Here is a 20,853-nt window from a genome sequence, read left to right on the forward strand (position 1 = left end):
ATGTTTTTGGCATCATTGGGCAAAAAATACCATAATAACCTTTCAGCATATTGCAATTCAAGTGTTCTGAGAGATAACGAGACTTCTGCACCTCCTCATGGCTCTGTTTTCAGGCTTTAAAAAATCTATCCCGTGAGAGGAGACTTTGGCCAATCACAAGTCATTTCAGAGAGAGCGTTCCTATTGGCTGTTCATTCAACAGAGGCAGCTGTCAATCACTCAAACTCCGATCAAACGGTCAAACTAGGCAGCACTGATCAAATATGAATCAATATTCTGTTACTGTAATGCACATTTCTCGCCTCAAATGTTTTCAGAAACATCTTGTAGTGTACTGTTTAGCTGTAAAATGAGAACGTTTGCTCTGGCTGGTGGGCGGTGCGTGGTATTTCCTCAACTGATCTCAACAAGGCTGCCGGGTCACAAACTTTCTCATTTTAAAGCTAAACAGTACACTACGAGATGTTTCTGAAAACATTTGAGGCGAGAAATAGGCAATACAGTAACAGAATATTGATTCATATTTGATCAGCGCTGCCTAGTTCGACCGTTTTAATCGGAGTTTGCGAGTGATTGACAGCTGCTCAGAGACAGCCGGCTCCAGCTCGGCTCTGATTGGTTGTTTTCCTCCGGTCTGTGAAATCTTGCAGATTCCATTGGGAACACCGGCAGACACAGAGGCACATGTTTGTTTGTTTTTTAACATTACCTGTCTCATGCACTACTATTATTATATACTGACCGTTTTATAAAAATATATATATATCTTTTTTATACCTGCTACAGCTTTAACAGAATTCAGCGCATATAAAAAGACGCTAATCAATAAACAAAAGGAGATTCTACGTAATCTTTATTATTATTGGTCAGTTAGGTACAGGAAAAACCTTTTTGTCATATCCCATAGCTCATTACAGGAGACAGCATAGAGAACCAGACCCAGGTGAAAATACTCACCAAGTTACATATGTTTAAAAATAAAAAAATATGACCGGTTTACCTTAATGTGCAGGTGATGTTCTCACATGTGAGGCTTTTTTAAATACATATGAAAAAATCATGCACATCTCAAGTGGATAAAATACTGAAAACCATTACAAAAAATCTGTCCACCTGAGTCTGGTGGTTTCTTTATGGGTCCCGTCTCCATGTAATCATGTTTAAGTCCGTTTGGACCACGATACCCCGGCAACATTTGAGGCAACTCTGACGGAGCAATTATAATCAGGACTTATTTATTATACAACTGCCCACCATCCCTCTTACTAAGATTAAGAAAAATAAATAATACAAAATAAAAAATTAAATTGCCTGTATCAGCTGCCTCAAAAGTGCCCCAAGTATCATCGTCTTTAAATTAAGGGTGTTCACACAACAACACATGGGAAGTCAGCATGCTCACAGTTAACTCACATACAGATATGAATGTCTTTATAGAATATGTATCTGTCATCACAGCTTGGCAAAATTACACTTATACACAACAAATGCACAATAACACCTGGAACCATAATACCAGCCAGTGGAAAAAAAAGACCCAAATATACCTTTGAGTTTTCCAGTCAGAAAAAACTTCCTGTAAAACAAACGACCTCTTCCTCTGGTAGGTGGCGGTGATATCGTCCAATAACAATAGCCTATAGATAAAGAATTTATGTTTCCAAACACACACGCACATACAACCGCACACGACCGTTTTCTCACACACTTATTACATGTCAATAACATCATGAGAAGTCTCTTCTGAGTCTGAATGAATGATGACCTACAGTAAGCGGCTATGTTGAGAGCAGTGAACCTGACAGAAGTACAAAACACTCCGTAACATCCTACAGTAAGTTGGCAATCATGTCGACATAGTTACATTAGGCTATATTATGTAATCATTGCTTGGCAGCATACAAAAATAAAAGAAGTTGCTCTGGTGCATATTCTGAGTCATCTGCATTCGAGTTAAGTCGTCGTCTCTATGCAAACGGAAGGAATTGTTTTCGGCACATTTTTTTTTTTCAAAAAACGAATGAGGCTGGCTCAGTTATTATATGTTTGATTAGCATTGACCATATCTGCCTAACTATTATACTACCAGTAGCAGCGTCTCATTGTTGTAGTTTAGCGAGCCCGGCTAATGCATATTTGGAATCCCTTGTGAAAAATAAATAAATAAAAATCCATGAAAAGATTTTTCACATGCCCACTCCACACAACTTCACACAAATTTAAACAACAAGGAATAAAAAACAGGACCATCAAAGATGAAAATAGTCTTGTTTTTCTACTCTATAGATCATCAGTATTTCTGTTTTGATTTTTAAATATATTTGTATTGAACTCCTGCTGTCTTTAACTCGGTTGGAGTCAGATGAAATTTGGATTTTAACAACAGGTTCATACTATTGAAACCACTATTGGATCTAAACTATTACAACAACCAGGGGCCCATGTTTCAATATCTCACAAGTAATTAAAGTAGGAATAAAAGATGGTCTGGATGTATCCAACAGGACTAATTAGAGTGATTGTGGATCAGTAAATAGCAAATACTGGAGCCGAAACTGCAATTGACAAATGACACACCCCAGCCAGCCAAACACCAAAAATAAGCAAATGGCCACAGGTGAGGAAACCTGCATGCCCGAGAACAAAATGACACTCGATGGCTACACATGTGGCTAAAACAGACTATTGCCAAAAATAGAGATTTGTTTCAACAACCCGCTTCAGCACGAGAAGACGGAGATGTGCCCCAGCAACATAAGTGAGTGGCTGGTTAGGTGCTGATTCTGCACCTCATGTGTTCAGAGGTCTTTCTGACTGGGGGGAGGGGGGGGTATGCCAGCTAGGAGTCGGATCTACTTTGTCGGTGTGAATGTATCTGAACATAGAGAGGACTCTACTCAGTTTGCCTGGCTTTAGTAAATACACCCCATCCTTTATAAAAACAGATTTTAGGACCTCGGCCTGTATGTGTGGAAGGGATGCTCTATTATACTTTGTCTTAATCATTTTACACTGTTTGCAATATTTCTCAGTATCAGATGAACAAAAGCACGTCTCAAAAGACATGCTCTCTGTTATGGTGGTGGAATAAGCCTTGGCAAAGTTTGTGATGAGAAATGGCTAAGGAAAAAATGCAGTTGCAGCAGTAGCCATTTGCAGAGGCACCCATCCCCACATCTATCCTGTATGATCAGGATTTTCTAATAAATTCCTCCTGTATGGAGCAGCAACAATAGTGCAACCAAAGAGTGGGACCTGTGAAATGGCTACAGCTGTAACTGTAAATGTCGGCAGAAATCCACAGAAATGCCAAGATCCGCTTTTAGCACAGTGTAGCAGACCTTAGAAATGCATGATTTCAGCCAGGGCTGTGACAGCTCTGCTTCTATGGCCAAAGTCCTAGTAAAGATACAGTATCAGGGCAAGAGAGGGAAAGAAGGAAGGAAGGGCCGAGGCAAGAGGAAGAGAGACATGAAGAAGGGAGCTGGAATGACGTCCCGTCCTCCTCTTTCACAGCCTCTGGGTGAAGTTTTCAGGGAATACTCCTTTAGCGGCCTTTTCTTTGTTCTGCAGCCAGTCGTCCTGCTTCATTCCCATCAGCCAGCCATCGTCCTAAAAACACACAGACATGCCATAAATAAATATTCACCTCACTGTCACACCCCGGTACGTAACTGTTTGTGTGTGTGTGTACCTGTTCGTCAGGGTTGTCAAAGGTGATTACCAGCACCACATCGCCAGTCTTCATCTCCAGTTCGTCTGTGTCATTGGCAGCATAGTCGTGCATCACCTGGAGCTACACATCACATAAATATCAACATGAAAGATCTCCATATACTGTATACAGTACGAGATATATTTGGGTTAAGAAGTTAGCCGATTAGACTGTTTTAAGGCTATTAAATAGGCATTATCGGTTGCTAAAAGCACCATAGATGTGGGTCAATAGGGGCCTACTAAACCCACTAGTAGGTTCACCGAAACAAGGTATAAAAGAACACAACATCGACCTCTAGTGATCTTAGTAATTATGACAGGAGCATAAGGGGAAGTCAGGCACTGTAGTATAGACACAGGACTTTTACCCAGAAGGTTGGAATTCGCAACCCATGTGAAACCGACAACGTGTTGTTGTCTTTGTCTTCACAAGCGTTAAGTTTTGCTTTCATTTTTGAAAAGTAGACTAGTTATTTTAAGCCAAAACACAATGTTTTTCCCTAAACTTAACTAAGTGTTTTTGTTGCCTAAACCTAAAGAAGCCTTTTTTTTGTGTGTTCGAAACATAACGTTACATTCAGTTTTACAATGTGTTGCTTTCACTTTTACAACATAGTAGGTGTAGTAGGCCCCTAATGACCCACATCTATGGTGCTTAATAGCGACCGATAACGCTTATTTAATGGCCTGATGAACAGTTGAATTGGGTGCAGAAATAGATGCTCAGCACCACTGAGATGTTTTTATCCTGTATCCTGTTTTACCTTGAACAAGAAGCCAGGTGGCATTTCCGCGGATTTCTCTGATGCCGCTTCTGTTGATTCTGCCGCTACTTCAGGCGTCTAGAAAAAACAAGAAGTTCCATTTACTCACACATTCATAATCAAACATAATCATGAAAACATTTAAGGGTGGCGTAAACAATATTACAATATTATAAATACTGTATACACATTATTACATCATTGTAATGATTTCTGTCATTTTTAAATAAAAAGCACAGTATAACAGTTCCTCTGTCACGTACCTCCTCTGTCGGTGCTTCTGCCTCCGGTGCTGCAGCAGCTGCTGCAGACTCACCCTGGGAGCAATAGCAGAAGAACAGAGAGGTCAGAAAATGAGACGGATGAAAGACTAAAGTAAGGACGGGGAGAGAATGAAAGAAAGAAGAAACAGACAGACAAAGACAAAGACAAAGACAAACAAGCCGGACAGCCTAAACAGCAACGTTACAAGCAAGTATGTTAAATAGACAGTAAGCTTGGATACTAAGGCACAGTTGTCATATACAGTAGGTAAAGCTTTTGCACAGCATACTATGTGCGTGCATTCGTGATTAGCAGTGACTGGGATTAGTTGTGTGTATTAGGAAGCAGATGTCTATACTCTTCTCTTTCCCTTCACTTGCCCTCTGTGTCACAGTTGATGCATCCATGCTGCTGGTCCAGATGCATCCTAAATCTTTCCATCTCAAGATTTCTCCGTCTTTCCACCTTTCATATCTCTGTATCATCTGTTTCTTTCCAGCATCCACTGCTCAAACCTCCTCCTCAAAAATCGATGCATCCACCATTTTTCGTCCAGATGCATCTCCCCACTTTTTTTTCTCTCCTCGGTTACCTGACCCTCCTCATCATCCAGCGTAGCGGCAGCTGGTGTGGCCTCTTCCTCAACAGCTGGAGCCTCGGCTGCAGGTGTTTCATCCTCTGGGGCGAACACCTCCGGGGCGGACACCTCCGGGGCGGACACCTCCGGGGCGGGCACCTCTGTGACCGGCTGGTCCCCGTCATCGCCCCAGACCTCCTGGGCTTCAACCACAGGATCGTCATGAACCTGCTCATCATCCCCCCCTCCTCCCTCCTGAGCCAGAGCCACAGGGTCATAGCGAACTGGTAGGGTCCCGTCATCCCCCCAGCCCTCTGAGGCCGCCGCTATGGGGTCATAGCGCACGGGCTGCGTACCATCATCCCCCCAGGCATCTGCAGCAGTAGCCAGAGGGTCATAGTGCTGCTGGGTGTCCTCTTCCTGGGCACCACTGTCCTCATGCTGAGGGGCAAGGGTCAGGTTTCAAGGGGTCAGAGGTCAAAAGAGATATTTTACCTTACATGTATTATAAGGGGTTCATAAATCAAATGGTTGAGGGAAGTTTAAGGGACAGAATATAAGGGATGTAAGGGATATTTAAGGCTAGATTCAAGGTTTCAGTATTTCAATGGGGGGGAAAGGGTTTGGAAATTAGCAGTACAAGGAGAATAAATAATTTTAGTTTGGAGGTATGGCCAAAGTATGAACAAAGAAGTGGGCTAAGGAACAAAGTAAAATATTTTTGATGGACAAGGGATTAAGAAATTGATAGAGATATTAAAGGGGGCACTAATGGGGTGCATAAGGGTTGTATTATCAGGTATTCAAAAATTAAGGGAGTTCAAACTTTAAAGGACCATAGAGGTGATTTTGTATGCTTTAGCCCATTAACTGAAACATGTATTCGCTTCATCTTATGCTAACCATATTCCATCATACCACTTTTTTAGCTACGCAACCGGCATGATTCTATAGGGATGGCAATGACGGTCGGTCGGTCGACTACTTTGGTCCAGACTAAAATATCCTAAGAACTATTGGATGGATGGATTGCCATGCAGTTTGGTAAAGACATAATAACGTTGGTGATCATCTGACTTTTCCTCTAGTGCCATCATCAGGTCAAAATTTTATTTTGGTTTATGACTGAATACCTGCAAAATGACATGCTCATCAGCCTCAACTGTGGTTTGTGTTTTGTGCTAATTAGCAAATGTTAGCATGCTAACGTGCTAAACCAAGACCGCGAACATTAAACCTGCAAATCATCAGCATGTTAGCAGTTGAGCATGTTAGCATGGTGTTAGCATTTCACTCAAAGCACCACTGTATCCACTTGACAATGGTTGATTGGTAAAAGGGCTAAAACCTGCCAAACCACTAGAATGGATTTTTAAGGGATTTGAACATGGATGAGGGTTTGGGGAGTTGGCATCAAGCATTATTTAGATTCAACCTATTGGTAATATTTAAGAGGAAATGGAACAGTTTTGCAACATATGAGCAAAGAAAGGGCCATGAGAGATGCCATGAGCATCGATGGGAGGAGTTCAGCAGCAAGTCATCATCATCACCATCATCATCATCATCATCATCATAAGACCCAAGAAGATTGATGTAGAAGCATAAACCTTTACAGGGAAGGTTCAGAGTAAATTAAAAGACAGATGAAGATAAGGAAGGGTGGCAGCAGAAGGCAGAAACGCAAAAACTGTCAGCCTTTTCCCATCAGAAAATAGATGTTGGATCTTCTGCGTGTACATGGTTTATATTCCCACGGCTATGTTCAGATGGAGAAAGAGGAGGGAGGCTTTGTAAGAGTAGAAGTGTCCTTCCTTTTCTGAGCTATCACTGTTTTGCCTCAAGCTCTTGTTGAGACACATCTCTCTTACAGTGATAGAGATGAACAAAAAGGTTAGTTGATGGTCAGAATGCCAAGTTGCAAGCAAGGCTTTGTGAAGTTGCCCACTAGCTCTTATTTGTTCACCTGTCTCATTCCCATGAGACAATCCACTGAAAACATGAGCAACTTCACTCAACTTTCAGAACAAAACGGTTCCCTGTGTGTCACATGGAGCTAACATGTAGACGCTACATCAGTGCAACATGTGAACATACAGGGACGAGAGGGGAAACAGAAAGAAAGGAGGTCGATTCAGTTACAAATCATTTCACAAAGATTTGTTATTTATATTTACAATCAAATTCATGCTAAAAGAGTGTAAGTTTGTTTAATCTTTATGGATGCCAGTGGTGTCCTACAATCAATCCTTTATAGCAGTGGTTTCCAACCTGGGGTGTTCCCTTTAGAGAGACGCCAAAGATCACAGAGGGGTGCGTCAGGATTTGTCTGCTCTGAGGTTGTCAAAATTAGATTTATATGCATAGCTAAAATCATAATAACGCCTTTAATGGATAATTGATACATAGGTCTGTGTATAAAACTATTTAAAAATATATATTTGTTTGCTACTTAGTAGGCCACATTCTGTTTAAACCCCGTATTTTTGCACAGTTGCAGATTACGCTACACTTATATTATTAGTATTATACTATTTTTAGTATTAGATTCCAGTGGTGGCTCTATAGGATTGTTTCCGACTTGTGTGATCCAAACATTTCCAATAACTCCAGGTAGATAGATGTAATTATTTAAAAAATTCAAAACATGTTTTTATCTAACGAAATATTCTGCTTCAATCCATATTTGTTGGCGTTTAGCCTTTCAAAAACAACATTTTCACTGCGGTCAAAAAACGATTTGCTCTCCCGCTTTATGCAGACAAAGGGAGGCCCACACCTGTATTAACGGGGCGGTCTAGAAGCAGTACTTTACATAAATTTACTGTAACATAAATTTCATTTATTTAACCACAATAAAAAAAAACAATTTCGGCTCTAGCACCAGTAATCATGTTATTAAAAAAAATTAAAATCATCTTATGTATCTGAATTTGCTTGGCGAATCCATCAAGACGTCATCACTTTACTTATGTTGACGAAATATATTATATTATATAATATACAAGATATATTCAATAAAGAAAGTTGAATTTGTAAAAAAAAAAAAGACTAATTTAATACACTAAATCACTTTATTCAAATTGAGGATTTTTTTGGAGAATTTGTAATTTTGTAAGGGGGGTGACGTCAGAAAATATGGTACTTAGATACAAGTAGAGGGGGCTACAAGGAAAATAGGTTGGGAACCGCTGCTTTATAGGTTTTAGGTCTACAGTATCATCAATATATTGTGCATTCTGCACCTATACTGTAGAAGAGAGACTATTGATTGCACATCAGACACCATTTATATTGATTCAATATATATAAAAGTGTAAAATGCCAATTTGAAACTGAATTGACCCGCGCTCATTCCCAACTTCTATTTGTGTTGTACAACATTAATCTTCAGTGTTTAGTGTTATCACATCAAGCACTGCAGACACAAAGACAACGCACAAACAGATTTGGGACAGACAAATGAAAGATTTATGGAAAAGCTTGTTTAAATGCAGTAATGGCCATTATAGAAGTCCCTACCCAGCATGATGAGAGTGGGGCTTATATAATGGTTACAGAAGTAGTAAAGGATGAATTGATGGTTAATATGAACACAAATAAGAATATGCTGATGAGGATGATGATCATAATGATAATTATATATTTGTGCACATTAAAAGTGAGGACGATGTGCTTACCCATGAGTCCCAGTTTGTAGGCTGTGGAAAACAGAGGAAGCAACAGAATGAGAAGACAGAATTAAACTCTTGCTTTTGCCCGTTGCATTCAGTAAAAACTTTCCAGTGCGGGTCCCCTCATGCTCTAAACCTACAAGCCCATAGCAGAAGATCTCCAGCAGAAAAAGAGGACAGGCAACAAGTCTCAAGTACTAAGTGATGTAAGACTGAAGAGGTGGCTACTGTCAGATGTTTATTGGGTCACCCACAGAGAGAACGGGATGTAGGAGAAAGTGTGCACAGCAAAACACAAATGTTTATTCTACTAAAAAGAATTCATCTTGCAATCACTCTCAACCATCCCTGCAATCCTCCCTAACAATGCAAAATGTTACTTGCATCAGAGTGATGTAGTGAAAATCCTTTTGATGAGGCAAGTGAGAAATATAGACCTTTTTCACAGCAGACAATTTGACTTCACAGCCTGACTCTATAACTGTGACAAAAACAGAAGACAGATGGGTATACTGAACAAATAAAGTGATTTATTAAACAAAAACTACGTACAAAAAAGAATGTTTGGGAGGAATCTGTAGAGTCAGTAATGTAGGGAGTGGATATGTGAAAATGTGCTGCATGGGTGCAAGGAAACAAAAAAAACCCCAAGGAACAGAGGTATAATGTGAGAGGAGCTTTGCTGACCACAGAGTGCTGCGTTCTCAGGCTTTTAAGCATGGAGCACACCAGGTCCAGGTGTGTCTCATGCTGCTGATTACACTCAGAGAGAGAACGCAGACACAACAGAGGATCCAGATACAAAGGAGTCATAGTGGGAAAAGCACAGGTGAAATTGATAACATTGACGATGGCTCAGTTCCATTAGGTGTCCCAGTAAGCTATTAAAGTGAGCCAGCGTCCACAATACGTGGATTAAATACACCTGTGCTTTTCCTACTATAACATGTCAAAATGTCTGCTGTGAAAAAGGTTTATTGGAGGATGACTAATGATTAATTTGATTTTGAAAGTTTTCAATGGACCTGTACTAACGAAGTCATCCCAGAGCTCCAGATAACATAATCAGTGACAGGACTGCAGTGAGTTATCAAACATTTTAGTGGGTTTTAATTGAACACTACGTAGCTACTCTAAGGAATCGGATAATTCCGATTATAGGAATCATTAGCATTACTGGCATTACTGTTGCAATTGTCAAGCCCTATGACCACGAACACCTGACATTTATAATCACTTTATGACCTGAACTTCATTAAAGGAGCAATATATAGCACTGACAGCTAGCATTTTATGTCAATATGTTTCATATGTAGCAGCGGGGTGTTGAAATTGGCAGTGGACGGGATCACATCGGCCAAAACAAAAACAGACGTTCCGGACCGTAATGGAAATTTCTAGTGAGTACATACTGGCTGTAGTATCGGAGAAGCCAGTATTTCAATTCAGCATGTTTTCTTAATCCCTGATGACATATCATGGTCAATTTATGATTTATTACGGTAGATATATTACATATTGGTCCTTTAAGGAGTTTTGAGGTGTAGAGTTTGGGGATTTTGATATCACTAATCCCCCAGGCCTCCTAACCGCCTCTAAGAAAACTTGAAGCATAACAGCTACATTTTGACTGATAAACCGGTGTGTGTTTTATGGTAGTGTTGTAATGCTGCAGATTGTGTGGTAACTACAATGATTCACTTCGATGCTGACTGAAAAATCACTAAACTATGCCATCTTTTCCGTACATTTTCTGTCATGATTGAGGCCAGTTTGCCTGGCTCCGGTACCAACTACATGAGTCATGGTACTGTATACAGTTCATCTGTCACGGATGCTGTACCGAGTAGCAGACCTGGATCAAACAGCTGAATATATTTTGAATGAGTGAAAAAAAAACATGAGTTGTTCTTATTTTATCTCACCTTCCAAATAACATGAGCAACTTTTAGGTTACCCAGGTGTACGCTCAGATAAAGTAAGTACAACTCATCATACTAGTATCTAAAACTACATCCAACTGTACAGTTCAGAAGAGAAAGAAGTAAGAGCAGAGCAGAGCTTTAGTCTACTTTCTATCCATGCCATGACTGATCTGTGGATAGTGCTGAAGCAGAAGGAAGTGGTCACTAAAAGCAGGTTTCTACAGATCATCATGCCATCATCCACCTCTCGTTTGGTACTGTACATTGGAAAAGAAGCAGAGCAGGTAACACCTCAAACTATGCCAAGCTTACCAAGTGATTTCATCTTCTATCAAGACTTATCAAGTTTGTTTCAATATATTTAACGTCAAACAACGAAATGTTGTTGTTGGTGATGTTGTTGCCCAGCATTACAAGTGCTCTTGAACTTAAATAATATGAAATTAATTTAAAAACATTTCTGAATAAAATCTAAAATCTCTTGTGAAGCTTGACATTTCTAGCAGCGGAGGGTCTCTCTACGATCTATATGTTCATGCCGTGAATCATCCACCTGTGTGACCGAGGAGGCTTTGGTTGTTGCACTGAAACAGTCCAGGTCCATGTCCAACAGGCTGCTCACTGCAGGACTGTCAAACTGATAACAACAGGAACAGGAGGGCTCATTGGCTGACTGGGTGCATTATAGAGGGTCAAGGAACAGGACAGAGGAGACAGCAGGGTGGACTAGAATAGAATAGGATAGAATAAAGGGAGGAGGAGGAGGAGGAGGAGGGGCAGGCCAGATGAAGGAATACTTCAAGGCTCTGACCTGCGCCGCAGGAGAGTGGAACGTTTAAGGTCTATATGTCTGTTTGTGGACAGCAGCTGCTCACTAACCTCTGAAGGGGAGGTGATGTTGATATCAGGAGTAGCCGCAGCCGCAGCTTCATCAAACAGGCCGATGATGTTCTCTGTTTTCAGCTCCTTAGACGGGGTCGCCTTGGGTGGAGGAGGCATTGCAGGCCGTAGCTGGGACAGAGAAAGAAACACGGTGACACATGAAGTTGTGCCACAAAGTCAAGTAAAATATAAATTCAAGGCTCAAACACGTGCACCAAGTGCCAGAGGGGGCACAAACAGCCGAACCATAACACTGCCGTTTGCCACTGAGGTGTTGCGGACCTCGTGGTAAAGATATTTACCCCCTTTCTCAGTAAGCTAACATGACATGTTTGGTATCAATGGATTCATCACAATCTCAAAATGAATATGATACCACTATATGTTGCCTGTTTTAAAAACTGAAACCCGCAGCGGCCTGCAAATGACAGTAATGTTAATGCCAGTCAGATGATCCACCATCATTGTCAGAGGGTTAAAAGTATAGGCCAAGTAAACCAAGAACTGAGGAGGGGAATAATTCCAATTTTAAGATCATGGTGATCAATGAGACAGGCAGAGTGAGTCTAATTGAAGATAACCTATGGTTCTATTTTTCACTTTTAGATGGTTAAATTATGTTTGAAATAGGCCTACCAGTAGGCTTTCATTTTTGGCCTATTCAAACAGGACAATTTCATTTAAAAGACATATATCAGCTCACCTTGTTTCTTTTTTTTCAATATGTTACTGTAACGGGTGCATTCTGGTCAGACTTCATTCTTTTTTGTGTGTCTCATAATCAATGTCAATATGGTAGCCGTATTATAAGCAGGTTAAGAGGCTTATGTCAATCCTGTCTGCACAAAAATAACACACAAAACAAAAGTGTGGAGGCGCACCAGCTTAAATCTTGCCTTGGGCACCAAATTGGTCAGGGCTGGCTCTTCACAGGTGTAATTGATTACACTAATGACGGCTAACCAGCATCATTGTTATTAGTCACACCTGGAGACACAATTCAGACTTGAGTGTGTGTGTTTACCTTGGATGGAGATTTGGGGATCGGCGGTGGTCCTCCTGGCCTGAGAGTGTGGTTAGATGCTTCTTTTTCTTTTTCTTTTTCTTTTTCTTTTCCACTTACAGCACTCACACTACTCACACTGAGTGAATGAGAGAGAGACAGACAGATGGAGGGCAAAACGGAGAATACAGACAGATTACAGAGAAAGTAACAAGGTGCTCGAACGTGTGTGAGAGAAAGGCCAAGCAAGGGTTAAAAAGTGCATCTAAAAGCTAACACAATGTGAGGTGTTACAAGGCATGCTCTACAAGACTCCAAGAGCTGTCATGCAATAAAAGTGAGTCTCCCCTTCCTTCCTTCCTTCCCTCCATTCCTCTCCTCTTCCTCCCTCCATCCCATGCAAGCAGGCTCTGTCTGTGCCTCCAGTACAGTAAATCCTCCCAAGCGAGCAGTGATATGGAGGCATTTGCTGTCATAGTGAAGATATTCTAAAGCTGACAGATGCAGCACCAGATCTGTAGATATTTTAAGGGTTGGGAAACCTGCAGTTTATTGCTGGACCAGGAAATGTTGCACGTGGCTTTAAATGGCAGAAAGAGGTTGAAAACTCAAGCAAAGACTGAAAGTTGGAGGGGGGCGAAAGCTCCCGGCTTCTTGTGTGTCAGCAGGTTTTTGTTAATATACTGTGTTACACTAAAGCAACCAACTGACTTGATAAAGGCCCTAAGGTAGAGAAACTGTACACAGAGTAGGGGAGTAGCAGGGGGTTAATAGTTGCCCAGCCTCCCGTAGTGAACTCATCCTGCCATGTACACTACCCCACTGCGTAACTTGCATTTTGGGCTCTATTGTAGCGTAACAGTGTTGCCTGGTGGCGCGTTAAACATGCAGTTCTGCGCAACTCTTATAAATGATATCTGCATCTCTGGGTGCACAGCTCTAGTTCTCCCTTAAACCTTCCAAGCCTGCAGACTGACTGACAGACAGACAGCTGGACAGACAGACAAGAATTGTGTCACCATGGTTACCACAGTCGCTGCCGGTTACCTCCTATTTGCTCCTGACGATGAGGCGCCGCTGGTACCTGTCTTTCTGAAAGGGGGGGGTTCAGGAGTGGCTCCAGGTTAATGCATTTAATGCCATTTGTATTTGTGTGTTCCTGTAGCTTAACATGTTTCAATGAATAGTGTTTTAAAGAGGACCTATTATGCTTTTGTGCCTTTTCCCCTTTCCTTTAGGGTGTTATATAGTTTTTTGTGCATATAAAAAAAGTCTGCAAAGTTACAAAGCTCAAAGTCCACGCCAAAGGGAATTACTGTCCCCCACAGAATCACTGCTCCTGAACTGCCTAAAACGCCTTGATTGAAGTCCCGCCTTTCTTCTGTAACGTGGTGATGTCACCAAGTAGCACATTTTGCATAATACCTGCCTAGCGGCTAGTTTGGTACGCCCTCAAACTAAGTTAGAGCGGAGTCCAAAGAGTTTGGAGTTTGGAGTTATGAACATTAAAGCATGTAAACATGCTCTAGTAGAAACCCAAAATACAAATATACACCTGAAAATAAGCATAATAGGTCCTCTTTAATCCATGAGTTTCATATATTTGCGAGTTTCTTTCCTCTTGGCTTACAGCAAACTCATAAGGAAATGAAATAATGTTATTGAAAAGACACTTAATTTACTGCCATTTTAACTTCTTATGCAGCACACTACATTCATCAAGCACACTTAATTATGCGCTCTCAGGAGGTTCAAACATTTACAAAAGGTTCCATAGATATACAACATAGCAAGTATTTTCTTTGTTGGTTTGTTGGTTTGTTGGCTTTGTTTGGACAAACCGCAGTGATTGATTGATGAGGTTCAGGTGGACTAGAGGATAACCTCGAGTACTGAATAGCATCACTGTCTCCTGTTGGTGTTTACTGTATCTATATTGCTTATATTAACATATTTCAATAGATGCCTATATGCTGAAACGATATCTTGACACTTAATTCTGTGAATCTCTTCAGAATCAAAATCCTCGACATTAACAAGAATATGCAGTGAAACTAACCTGCTTGATTCCTGCGTGTCTGTTCCCTCCAATTTCTCCAAGGTGTCATACAAATCCTGATCCAACTGCAGAGGGGGAGAGACGGGGTGTTAGATATCATACCTAACACCAACTGCATTACACCATCACCATCCTACACTGTCGTGGTACAATCGATGCACATTCTATGACAGAAATCAGTACGCTGTTATTTTGTGTTCCTCCTGCTCTGTAATACCGTCCAAGTGCTGCAGAGTGTGTCCGTCTGCTGCAGCTTGTTTGCATCATCATGTCCAAATTCAGCTAGATAGTGTTTACAACTCTAAAGCTGAGGCAGTAATACAGAGGATAATCTCTCTGCAGTCACTTAAACCCCAAATGTCCTACTGTTGTTTTGCAGGGGAAATGAATGAATGGCAGCAAGAAGTTTTTTTAGATTCAATTGCTGATGTTGTCAAAACTGCCACTGTGGACATTTCATATCATAATGTTATCTGACACATCATGTCAGTTTGTGTTGTCTGGTCTGTATTTAAATTCAGCATTAATGGAGGTCTATACACGAGACTCACCCGGCCGATTTCCTTGTGGAACTTCTCCTCAAAACCAGACAAACTCTGGAAGGTGCTGACGTAAAACCCAACACGACTAGAAAAGGACACAGAAGAGAGAGAGAAAGAGAGAGAGAGAGAGAGAGAGAGTATTGACTGCATTACTGGCTTGACTTAATTTAACATCCTGTTGGGGCAAGCGATGTAGCAGCACAGATGTAAGTGAAACGTAATTACAGCGTCCATCCGTCAACAGGAAAATCAGTTTCCACAGACGCTCACACACACACATTACACACCTGTTCCACAGTGAAGGTAATTCCTCTTGCAAGTCAATATTAATCTCCTCAAACACCTTCTGGGCTCTATCCAACTCTTCCTCAGCCTGAAATAGACACACACACACATTGTGTTGGCACATTGCATTGGGGGCGTTTGTTAATAAATGACGTGCTGTATGTATGTGTGCATAACATCCCCTGACTCTTATGATTAGGCTTCAAAATGGTCTGTCTACAGTTGTTCTGTTGTTGTCGTTTTCAATTTGCCCTCGTTAGATGTTCGACAGTATAGCAAGCGACAGGGAACGTGGGCAGGAAAAAAGAGAGCGATGAAATGCAACAAGTTTAAACTGAGGTCCTCCTTGTTAGAGCCAGGGTTATTATAGTAAACTAAAACTGAAAATGAAATGAAAATAAGCAGTGAAACATATTTTTAGTAAACTGAAAGTAAATAAAAATTAAATCCGTTCAGAAAAATAAAAACTAAACTAAAACTAAATTCATTTCAGTTTTTTAACTATAGTATATCACTACCGAAAAAAGGAGACAGCATGAATTTCTGTCAGGTCTCTTGACGTTGAACCACAGAAATTGAACGAACATTCCAGGAGACGGCGCTGATGCTTCACATCAGACACTTAACGAGAGTAACGTGAAGATTAAACATCAAATATTATGGCCATTCCTACACAGTTCTACAACCATGTATATTCTATGTATATGAAGCTACATACCTCTGAGACATTATACCCAGTCCCCGCCCTAACAAAAACAAACTGAAAATATAAAAACTAAACCTACCTGAAAAACTGAAACTAAACTAAATCTAGCAAACACACTCTGAAAACTAACTCAAAGTAAACTAAAATTCAAAATTCAAAATTCCAAACTAAAATAAAATGAAAACCAATTGAAAATTCCAAACTATTATAATCTTGTTTAAAGCCTATGTGTCTTTTACTGCATGGTTACCAGGACTCCCCTTATCATTGTTTCATAGTCACCAGACTTTGTAGGAAGAGCAGTAATATTATAGCATACCTGGCTCCTTGACAGACTGCTCTGGGCAACATTGTGTGCAGACAAGATTCCCTGAGCCCAACCTGGAGTAGCCCTCTCCAACAAAGAGGAGGGCTGGAGGAGAGAGCGAGAATACATCAAATAAAACACATATTTATTTTTATGTAAATTACGTCATTATCAGTGTGCCACTAGCTTTTGAATCAAAATATATTGAATGTGGTTTACCTTGGTAATTTTAATGCCCCCGTCCTTTTTCTTGGTCTTGTGTGTGGTGGCATAGTTGTGCCTGGCGCTGTCGTAATCCACCAGCTTTCTGTCTCTCTTAGCTATACGTGCCTGAACAAAAATAAGCATTTGTGTTATTCAGTGTTTCCACCTGAAAGGAATAACTCCGTTTTCATCTTCCAAACATAAACTAGTTGTTCGGTAGTGTATGATTATTAAAGGGGAACTACGCCCATTTTCTAAATCCATACACGTTATTCCTTTGGTCCAAGACAGTGCAAAAAATGTTAGTAAACATGAACAACTCTCTCCCAAATCCAAAAACAAGAGTGCTAAAACTCAAATTTGTGATGTCATCAAGTATACAGACCGTATACCCGATGACATCACACATTTGAGACTTACTTCTCTGGTTTCTGGCTTTGAGAGAGAGAGTAGTTCATGTTCACAAATATTGATTGAACTGTACTAGGCCATGGAAATAACATATTGTAATTCTTAATTTAGGTGGTGTTCCCCTTTAACACTTCGGTAAGATCACAATATACAGTACAATGTGGAGGAGGAGGACAGTACTAGATGGAGGAGGACAGTACTAGATGGAGGAGGACAGTTTTTGGTCGTAGTTGCTACAGTAGGGGCCTCTATGACCACACAGCTTACCTTGATATCAGGGAACTGGCCCAGGTAAGTATCCATGGAAATGAGAGCATGGTCAACCAACTTTTGGTGGTAGTCGGTCCACAGCACATCGCAGTCCTGCAGCACGGATGAACACAACACTATACCATTGTTTTATTGCAATAGTATGCTTTTGAGTTAATTCCAGTCGTTCTGTTGCTATGTATTGGCTCGTGATCTTGTATCTAAATCATGAATAAACTGAAACCCTTTGACCTGATTGCATTATTTCCTTGTAGTAGTTTTGTCACATAGGAACCATTAATCTAAGAGTAATTTAAAGAGTAATGTACTTAACGGAGTCGGAGGAAATTATACTGCTCAACATCTCTCACAAGAGATGTTAATGTATCATTTTGCCAATTCTGCCAAGAATCACACACAGCTGTGCGGACCCAAGGAAGAAGTTGTGATGCATAAGCTAACCAGGAGCCAAGCGCACACAAACTCAATCAATAATACTATACAATAAAGTGGTTGTGACCTCTATATGGGAACCAGCTTGCTCTCACTCTCTCACACAAGCAGGTCATCTGTATTTTAAACACATTAATGAAAAAGTGTGTCTGACCTCCACAATGGAGTCCACTTCGTTCTTGCCGTACCAGTCCGGCTCGTACATGTCAGCCAAACACGATTGTACGTTCTTGGAGGACTCGTGCATGGCTGAGGACAAACACACATTATTCGACATTAGGGGAACACCGGTGGATACTTGTGGTGTGTATTTCTACATCCCTGATTGTGTATCTTCAAGTACAGCTTGGTACATGCATGTGTGAATCTGTACATGCTTTTGTGTGTGTCACCTTTCACTGCCTCCAGGTATGCCCTCAGGTCCCTTTGCAGTTTGCTGCCTTCAGTCTGGGGGGTGAAAACACAAAACAAACCAGTGTGAAGAGACACATTCACATCACAGCCTGTTGAGCCAGTACATATTCCAGCCTTAGCAGGTGCAAACCTTTTAGAGCTATTAATGTAAAAATTCAGCTTCAGCAGAGGGTATAGATGAGACTAAAAAGTCTGGCAAGCTATAGCTTATTTTAAGTCTGCAATAATTAGTCACGTAGAATTATTGATTTCTGGCCAAATGAGAAATACGACTCATCATGTCATGCAATACTGTGCCATTCATTCACTGTTCTCACATATTGTTTGTTGAAGTTGATCACTCCCTCCTCAAAAGCAACATCTTTGGTCTCGTCGGCTTTGCCAAGCTTCTGGAGAACCTGTCAGTCAAACACATAATAACATCATTAGGAACACCAAGGTTGAGGTTATAGCAAATGGGACATGTTCCCTAAAAGACACGAAACATTTGAACAATCACTTGTTTTCTTGTCTTGATTTCTTTGCATTCATGCATGGGTAAATCGAATGGGTTGCAAAAGCAATATATGACTCAATGTATATAAGCATTGTTTAAAGAAGAGTAACACATTAACCCATATTTTCTCGCAGCTAAAATTTTATAATTTTCTTTGGTGGAAATGTTCTCTGGCTTTGCCATATGCACAAATATGTGCCCAAATACTAGATGTAGTATGATAAGAAATAGCTGTATCTCAGAAACTACAAGGAGCACAATCAAGTTTGGTGTCTATGAAGTCATAGCAAGTTGAATATTAAATATATGCACTCATATGCAGTGTAAAAACTTAAACATTTAATAAACACGTTACCGTTTTTCCTCATTTTTAAAAAAGAAAATCCTGATTTTTACTTTTCATGTGATCTAAAAATGTCAAAGTTGACCTGTTGCCCAAAATATGTCTATAACAAATTCAAGACTTTTTAACCAATAAGAACAAATGATGTGGCACTTTTCCTTATCATACTAAATATAGTGTTTGGGCACACATGGTGTTAAACAAATACTAATCTAACGATGAGTAAACAAATTACAGAGATAAGTCACATAATATATAAATGCATGTATGCATTATATGCATTATTTCCATATACATTCATATACTGTTGTCATGGCATTCACTCATATATATAACGCACACTGGGTTTACAGGGGCACCATCATCATGTTGTGGCATTTTTCCTTATCATACTAAATATAGTCTTTGGGCACACATGGTGTTAAACAAATACTCATCTAATGATGAGTAAATAAATTACAGAGATAAGTCACATAATACATAAATGCATGTATGCAATATATACATTATACATTCATATACTGGTGTCAATACAGTGGCATTAACTCATATATTACGCACACTGGGTTTACAGGGGCACCATCATCTGTTCTCTCCTCCTTTAACCCTCCAGTCCTTGATGCATTATGACAGGTAAATAGCGCCCCCTGTCTTTTATCCAGAGCACAACATATGCAGGTGCATGAACGCATATAGACTAGGCCTCGTTATCTACCACCTATACATATTGCAGTATGGCTCATAATTATCATCACAGTGCTATAGCAATGTAAAGAGAGTATTTCTGCAGTCAACAAACACTCAGTAAGAGTGATTATTTAAAAATGCCAGAAACACACCAGCCCATGGGTTATATCATGAGTATAGGTTTACAGTATATCTCACTGCAATATGCACATGCCCGCTGTGTGACATTGCCTACAGTAAGGATGTGTGTGAAGTGGACATCCCCATCTCCAAAAACACATATGCCCATATTATTATGATGATGTCGTGATGCGACACTGCGCCTCGGTTGGAGGAGGATGGATGCGCCACTGCAGCTCGTATAGGCCTGAATAATAATACCCCCCTCCATGCATTAACACGTCAGTGAGCAGCTCTTACCTTCTCTTGGGCTCTTGTGAGCTTTTTCTGGACGTTGCTGGCCACTTTCCCCGCTGTCAGCCCCTTCCCCAAATTCAACTCAGCCATCTTGTAGCGTGTAGAGAGATCAGGATCAGTCTCTCTGGATGATGCGCAAAGGAAGGAAGAGAAATAAAATAAAGAGCAATAACGATCTGATGGACCGCTACGGCGACCGTGGAGGCAAAGGCATCAATGTCCACTGGAGAAATAACGATGTTAAAGTGTGAGATGTTATGATGGATCTTCAGGAAGATGTGTGTGTGAACTGTATTCTCAAATGTTGAGCTGCTGTGTGTGTGTGTGTGTGTGTGTGTCCGTGACAGAGGAGGAGGATGCTGTCAGAGATGCTCTTAAAGGCGCAGATGCTGCTGCTGCTGCTGCTTCCACACAGGATTATACATACACATCTAGGAGACTAAAAAATCAACTGCTATTTTTGTATTGTTTTTT

The 20,853-nt window shown here is 40.6% G+C and overlaps 1 protein-coding gene across 5 annotated transcripts; it reads right to left on the reverse strand.

The window, feature by feature from the left end:
- Positions 1–836: 836 nt before the first annotated feature.
- bin1a (bridging integrator 1a) lies at positions 837–20,727 on the reverse strand. 5 transcript variants are annotated; one of them, XM_074659585.1, is made up of 20 exons: positions 20,383–20,727; positions 18,754–18,834; positions 18,415–18,469; positions 18,177–18,271; positions 17,588–17,683; positions 16,925–17,035; positions 16,718–16,810; positions 15,695–15,780; positions 15,417–15,492; positions 14,866–14,930; positions 13,854–13,898; positions 12,828–12,936; positions 11,801–11,932; positions 9,003–9,023; positions 5,467–5,763; positions 5,338–5,421; positions 4,745–4,798; positions 4,482–4,559; positions 3,695–3,796; positions 837–3,612 (listed from the first exon to the last, which is right to left on the reverse strand). In XM_074659585.1, exons 1-20 carry the CDS (start codon positions 20,467–20,469, stop codon positions 3,511–3,513), a joined length of 1,869 nt encoding a protein of 622 aa, XP_074515686.1. In that variant the 5' UTR covers positions 20,470–20,727; the 3' UTR covers positions 837–3,510. The 5 variants fall into 5 exon arrangements, with proteins under 5 accessions (XP_074515686.1, XP_074515685.1, XP_074515688.1 ...); XM_074659584.1 differs by having other exon boundaries at positions 12,828–12,945; XM_074659587.1 differs by lacking the exon at positions 13,854–13,898.
- Between the last annotated feature and the right edge of the window lie 126 nt (positions 20,728–20,853).

This window comes from Sebastes fasciatus, chromosome 14 (genome assembly GCF_043250625.1).
Source record: "Sebastes fasciatus isolate fSebFas1 chromosome 14, fSebFas1.pri, whole genome shotgun sequence".
Taxonomy (NCBI): domain Eukaryota; kingdom Metazoa; phylum Chordata; class Actinopteri; order Perciformes; family Sebastidae; genus Sebastes; species Sebastes fasciatus.